Source organism: Cucurbita pepo, unplaced genomic scaffold (assembly GCF_002806865.2).
Source record: "Cucurbita pepo subsp. pepo cultivar mu-cu-16 unplaced genomic scaffold, ASM280686v2 Cp4.1_scaffold001465, whole genome shotgun sequence".
NCBI classification, from domain to species: domain Eukaryota; kingdom Viridiplantae; phylum Streptophyta; class Magnoliopsida; order Cucurbitales; family Cucurbitaceae; genus Cucurbita; species Cucurbita pepo.
In genome coordinates this window covers 305-7165 of record NW_019647628.1, presented here as the reverse complement: position 1 = coordinate 7165, position 6861 = coordinate 305, and the positions used below count along the sequence as shown (strand labels likewise).

Sequence of the window (6861 nt, the reverse complement as noted above, 5' to 3'; positions counted from 1 at the left end):
GGGGAAACACGAACCCATCAAAGCTTCAGATCCCAGCCCGGTACCGGTTCCGATGTATCTCCTAAGGTTCCTCACCCACAGCATAGACGAAGCTGGAGGTACCTTCCGTTGCGGGGCCTCATGGCCTTCGCCGTCACTGGAACCACTATACATAGTTGAGCAATAACCACCGGTGCTCTCAAGCTACGCAAACAACTCCAATTTCGAATGCGACTTCAATTGTCCGATTCAAGACGCCTCTCAGCCGCCGGAGAAGCTCGAGTGAAAAAACCCTAGCTCCGATCGAGCCGCACGCAGGTTGGTCGAAGGTGGTTCACGATTGAATGAACTCGGTGATGATTTTGTTTCTGTTAATTTACTCGCCACTTGGGAGATCTCTCTAAATCTATAACAATTATCAACCCAAGGGCCTCGTTGTTAAATTGTTTTCAATTTAACCTCGCTATTCTTTCAAAATTAACACAATTGCCCACTAAATTTCAATATTCCAAAATTTGGCCTCTTTCTTTTTGTCTTTTTCTAGCTTTTGTCACGAGCCAGCTATTTATTGTTTGAATTATAAATAATAATAATAATATATATACAAACTGTTTTATTTTAACTCTCAAAATTTAGTAATCAAAATATACTTAATTCATTCGTGTCGTAATATAAATGTTTTCAATAAAATTTAAAATTATTTTATATTGTCAATTCAAAATTATTATTTTTAATTAAATTTAATTGAATAATAATATTAATTTTTACGTAACAAAAGACCTTCGGCAGGTTTATAGAATAAAGGTCGATATAGACTATTTTTTAAAAATAATATTAAATTAAACGAATTTTAAGTTATATTGAAGTATATTGACCGAAATTAAATAAAACTCACATCAAGACAATATTTTTAATGTTAAATAAATAATAATAAAAAGAATTACCCAAAATATAAATTTCAAGAATTCGAGGGCCAAAATGCAAAACCACCGCCAGCACAGACATTGGTTTATAACGACGTCGTAGTAGAGAAGATTGGGTTATTAAGATGACGTTCAAGTGTAAGGACACGTGTCGAAAATTGAATGGCTGGAAAAACCCCTTTCGTAACCGCATCTCAAACCCCGCGAAGTTGAAGTTGAAGAAGTTGCAGTGCAAATTTGCCGCTTCATCGGATTTGGAAATGGCCGCCATTTCAATTTGCTTTGCTCCGCAAGCTCTTGCTCGGCCCAGAATTCGAAACCCTAGAAGAATACAGTCGCCCAAGAAGCTTCGAGGGAACGACAAGCTTGATCGTAGTAGCGTTAAGATAAGAACCAATTCGAAGGAGTTATCTTCCATTGGCGTTGAAGCCACTACCTATACTCGCCTCCCTCCCAGGGAAGACTTCGCTCTTCTTAGCTTTGATTCCCCGTCTTTTGATTCTACTTCTTCTTCTTCTTCTTCGAAGGTTTCGTCCGAGGTGAAGCTTTTGGATTCGGATGTTGCGATAATTGAGGAGGAAAATGATTTGGATTCTTTGAACTACGAAGAGAGGGAGGAAAAAGAGGAAGGAGGATTGGATGGGAATTTGGCTTTTGGGAATGGCTATGGGAAGTTTGAAGTGTTTGAGGGGGAATATGACTCTGAAATGGAGGAGTATGGCGATGATAGTGAAGTGGAAGAGGAAGAGGAAGAGGAAGAGGAAGAGTTAGATGAGGAAGGAGAGAAGGTTTTGGCATTTAGGAAGGGAAGATTTGTTGATACTGATGAAGTGGAAACCTATTATGATGGTGCTTATGAAGCTGGCGAAGAAGATGTGAAGGAGAAGGGGCTGCCAGCAGTAATGCGGTGCTTTGATCGAGCGAAAATCTATGTGAAAGCTGGAGATGGTGGCAATGGCGTTGTGGCATTTCGGCGCGAGAAGTATGTGCCGTTGGGTGGCCCTTCAGGAGGAGATGGAGGGAGAGGTGGGAATGTGTATGTTGAAGTTGATGCGTCGATGAATTCGCTATTGCCATTTCGAAATGGTATACATTTTCGTGCAGGAAGGGGTAGTCATGGGCAGGGGAGAATGCAAAACGGGGCGAAGGGTGAGGATGTGGTGGTGAAAGTGGCCCCTGGAACAGTGATAAGAGACGCATTTAGCCAAGAGATTCTGTTGGAATTGTTACATCCGGGGCAGCGGGCTCTGTTGCTGCGCGGTGGAAGAGGTGGAAGAGGCAATGCATCATTCAAATCCGGGTCAAATAAGGTTCCGAAGATTTCAGAAAATGGAGAAGAGGGTTCAGAAATGTGAGTTTTTATGTTCTTCCTTTTTTGTATGATTTTTTTGAAAATGGTACCTAATGCTCTTGTTGTGTCTCTCATCACACAAGCACGCATATTCTTAATTGTTTTGCACCCATTTTTAGTAATGGTCGTTTGTTCAAATGCTTCCTCCTTTGTGCTTGGAGACTGCCCGTGTGAGGGCGTTCTTCTTCTTTTTCAAACAATGAGGATAGTTAAGTTGATTGTACTCTTATAATGGTCTCGCTAGGTGAGTATGAAATTAAGAGTCATGTGGATGAAGGAAAGGGATAGCTACACGTGTTTCTTTTATAATTTCTTCAATTTCAGGAAATTTGATTCTCTCTTGCTGATGATAATGATAGCGTGACTACTGGGGACAAGGAGATGGAAAAGATGGTCATCTTATCCACTCCCTTCTATGCTCATTCCTAAGTTTTTAAGCTATCTGTTGAGGGACTAGATTCGCATCCTTAGAGGGAAAGTTTGAAGAGGCTTTTCATTCTTAGGAGATTAAGGGCTGTGTCTAGTTTACAAAGTTTCAAGGTGTCACATCCTAATGGTTCCCGTTGGCCTATATTTGGGTGATTGAGAAATTACTAAGCTCCAGCCCAATTTATTAGAGGTGGCTAATGAGTCTTTTCAAAGTGGTATAATCAATGTGAATATGAGGGAGACCTACATTTGTCTTCTTCCTAGCCAACTAATCTTTTGAGAAATCTCTACCACATCAATGCTTAAGGCTTTGGCAGATAGAATGAGGAAGGTATTAGCTCATACTATTTCTTCTAATTGGGTAGCTCTGTGGCTTTAAGAAAAACTATGGATGAGGTTCTCATTGACACAGTATAGAGTTCATTAGGAACCTATGGAATTTAAAATCAATATTAATTATCAATAAAAAAAATTTCTTTTTGCAATAAAACGTCGAAAAGTATGAGGATCATTGAGTTGAGATTTTGTTGATGAAGTTTTGTAGAAGAAAGATTTTTTTTTCTACATAGCTTACTTACAATCACTTGAGTTGAGATTTTCTTGATAAATTTTTTGTCGATGGATGACATTGTCCAGGGGTGTGGAGAGTGGTTTAGCCGAAGGCTTGATGGTGGGAAAGAAGGGTTCCTTATGACCTTTTTTCAATTCCCGTTTTGAGATCTGATTGAGAAAAAAAATACTTAAGCTTGCTTAATGAAGAGCTTTATTTATTTATTTTATTTTATTGTTCCCTTAAGTGGCATACTGACTTTAGTCATGTATACTTGGAGTTGTATTACACTTCACTTCCTTTCCATCTTTAAAGATCCTTTTCCCCATTTGTGCTAAATTGAAATAATAATGTGGGATTCTATGGGAGATGGGGTGGAGGGTGTTAGCTCTTATTAGTTTGGTGGGAGCTAGTGCCTAAACCTTGTGAGGATGTAGTCGGGGTTTTGGGTATTTTGGTTCTAAAATATTCGATGTTTTTGCCCCGAATGGACATGCCATTTTCCCTCAGTGTGAGACGACGCAAGATCATTGAGCAAAATGGGTGATGCCATTCTAAGGGATAGGATTGAGATGAGGTGGGGACAGGCAGTTCTAGAACTCGTTAAAAACTATTTCCCATAGCTTAATGAAAGTAGTTTTCTTATAGAAAAACAACTTATTGTTGTCTTATGAATGGATGATTATTTGGATAGGAGTACTAATTATTTTCTTCAGGTGGTTGGAGTTGGAGCTAAAGCTTGTTGCAGACGTTGGAATCGTCGGGGCACCAAATGCAGGGAAAAGCACACTTTTGAGCGTGATAAGTGCTGCACAGCCAGCCATAGCAAATTACCCTTTTACTACCCTACTCCCAAACTTGGGTGTTGTATCTTTTGACTATGACTCAACTATGGTGGTAGCAGATCTTCCAGGATTACTTGAAGGGGCACACGAGGGGTTTGGCTTAGGCCATGAATTTCTACGTCACACTGAAAGGTGTTCTGCACTGGTACAAATTCATATCCTATTGTTTACACTTGATTTATAATCCTTTTGGTGAATACTGGTACAAATTCATATCCTATTGTTTACACTTGATTTATAATCCTTTTGGTGAATACTGATTAATCATGAAAGTCCTCTTCTTAAATGGGATATCCATTCGCATTTGTATGTGAAGCTAAATGATAAATTTACCTTCTTCAAGGCTTTGTACATTATAATATTACTTCACAATAATCCCTTGATCTCTTGGAATGATGCGAAATGTCATAAATACCTCTTCTACATTGTTTTATGGAAAATAAAACTGCAATCTCCTTTTCCATTTTTATTTTTTCTTCAACACTTGTTGGCATCGTAATGTATAGAAGGCTAAAGTATCTTTATTTTCCCTTGTGGAGTTATAGGTGCATGTGGTCGATGGGTCAGGACCACAACCTGAATATGAATTTGATGCTGTTCGTTTGGAGTTAGAGCTCTTTAGCCCCGAACTAGCTGAAAAGCCCTATCTTGTTGCCTATAATAAAATGGATCTTCCTGAAGCTTACGAAAACTGGCCAGCATTCAAGGAAAAGCTTCAAGCTCGTGGGATTGAAACTTTTTGTATGAGTGCCGTACAAAGAGAGGGCACTCATGAAGTCATCAGTGCTGCATATCAGCTACTAAGGGAAACTAAAGAAGCCAGGGAATTTCAAGGTCATATAACTTATTTTTCCCAGAATTTTTCTCTATTATATAAATCCTCGATTGTTTATTCACAATCCATAAGTTGTGTTAACGAACTCTGTCCATTTTAGGTGGGAAAATACCAGAGAATCTGGACTATGTGGCAGATAGAATACACAAGCAACGTAGTGCTTCTATTGATGACTTTGAAATTGTTCGTGATAGCGGTTCCTGGCATGTAGTTGGATCTGGTTTACAACGATTTGTTCAGATGACAAATTGGCGGTAAGTTAATCTTTACTCATGATTTCGGTATCATAGATAGGTTTAAGTTTCCATCGCTTCCTACCATGCAACTAAGAGTAAGAGTTTTTACATTAACCGAGTTTTATTAAGGAACAAAAGTAAGCTGAATTTTCCTACTAATGGCATATCCTTCCAGCAGATTTTGGAAAAAGGAGGGAACAAAAAAAGTATGTTTAAAAGATGTTTTATAGTGCTTTCCGGTAAAGTTGAAAATTGCACACAAGAAGCTCCTCTACCCTTTTTTTATTAGAATCGATAGCCCCTCTTTCTTTNAAACTCTCTAGCTATGTTTTTGGTGACAGAAATGAAAGCTAACATGCCTGAAGAAATTAATCAACTGCCTAATGATTAAAAATAGTTGATTACACGAGAAAATTAATATAAAGAAGATAAAGTAGAAAAAATACAGGAAATCTATCACATCCAGTTCTCTTTACTATGTATTCTTTTGAATGTAGCTAATTGGTGGGATTTATGGATATTGAGATGAAAAAAACTTGGACATCCGTTACTTTTTTTGCTTTGTTTATCTTCAGATGGAGATGATCTGGCATGATTCACCCAATAGCTCTGGTCCATCTAATATGAAGAAAAGATCAGATTCTGTGAAATGGCCAGAGTGGAAGTAACTCGCCTTTGTTTGCTCACTGGTAGCTTGATGCTGATAACGGTAGGTACATCGTTGGAATTTGCTTGCTTTGAATTGATATTGTTTCAAGGAACCTATGAAATTTGCTCTAAATTTGAGATTAAGCCTGTAATATATTTCATGCTCAGTGCTATTGCCAGTTCCATTGTTACTTCTCTAGAGCTAATAGCTACGGTTTATTAACGTTTCAGTAAATTTATACTGGTGCTATCTTTATTTCTATGGCATGTTGCAAACGTTCCATTACGATTTATGACGGTTGAGAAGCTTTGACCTTCATGTTCTTTGCTTAATGGTAGGAAGGATGAATGTTCTCCATGGATCAGATGAACAGCCTTACACATCCAGGAGATCCGAATGGAGCAGCATTATTTTATGGTAACCTTTGCACCCAGCTCTAAAATGCTAAATTAAATGAGTAGAAAGGAGATTGAATTTTTCATGAAAATTGCGGTCGAGTCGATCACGTACCACAAATAGACACAGCATAGACTTCGTAAAGTTTATGTCAAATTAGAGTGCTGTTACATAACTGTTGCAGTTGCAAGGTTCTAGGCTGTTCTTTGATATAAAGTGCTGGTGAAATTATTTGTTGTGTAACCCTCATATTCTATGTGTAAACTATGTAGAAATAAACACTGATATATCAATTTTCTCTCTTTTTTTTATTTTTATTTTGTGCAAGGCTTCATAATAGACAATCTAAGAACATAGGCACTCAAATTAGAAAATGAATTGGTGTTTGTATTGAAAGTTCAATAACCCTTGTATTATTATAACCTATATTGTTTCGTTTATCTCTCACACGAGTGTCGATAAAAATTGGTGCTTGCCAAGATAAAGAAGGAAACGATACCGTCAATCTAGATTTATCGACATTTTTAACATTTAGTTTTGTTTCCATAAGATTTTATGAATTAGGAAGAGCTTACTTTTTTTTTCGAGGTTGTAGAAAAGTATTTATATGACTTTCTTAGAGTTTTTGCCTAACTTCTTTTTGAATGAAATCAAAAGAGGATCTAGTT

At 37.7% G+C, this 6861-nt stretch overlaps 1 protein-coding gene and 1 long non-coding RNA gene across 2 annotated transcripts; both read left to right on the top strand.

The window, feature by feature from the left end:
* The first annotated feature begins 1118 nt into the window (after positions 1-1118).
* LOC111786335 (GTP-binding protein OBGC, chloroplastic-like) lies at positions 1119-5170 on the top strand. Its single transcript, XM_023666639.1, has 4 exons — positions 1119-2253; positions 3949-4222; positions 4623-4911; positions 5013-5170. The coding sequence occupies exons 1-4, from the start codon at positions 1163-1165 to the stop codon at positions 5168-5170; spliced, it is 1812 nt and encodes a 603-aa protein (XP_023522407.1). The 5' UTR covers positions 1119-1162.
* Positions 5171-5473: 303 nt separating this feature from the next.
* LOC111786336 lies at positions 5474-6510 on the top strand. Its single transcript, XR_002813775.1, has 2 exons — positions 5474-5857; positions 6136-6510. It is a non-coding gene; the product is annotated as an uncharacterized LOC111786336 (long non-coding RNA).
* Positions 6511-6861: the final 351 nt, after the last annotated feature.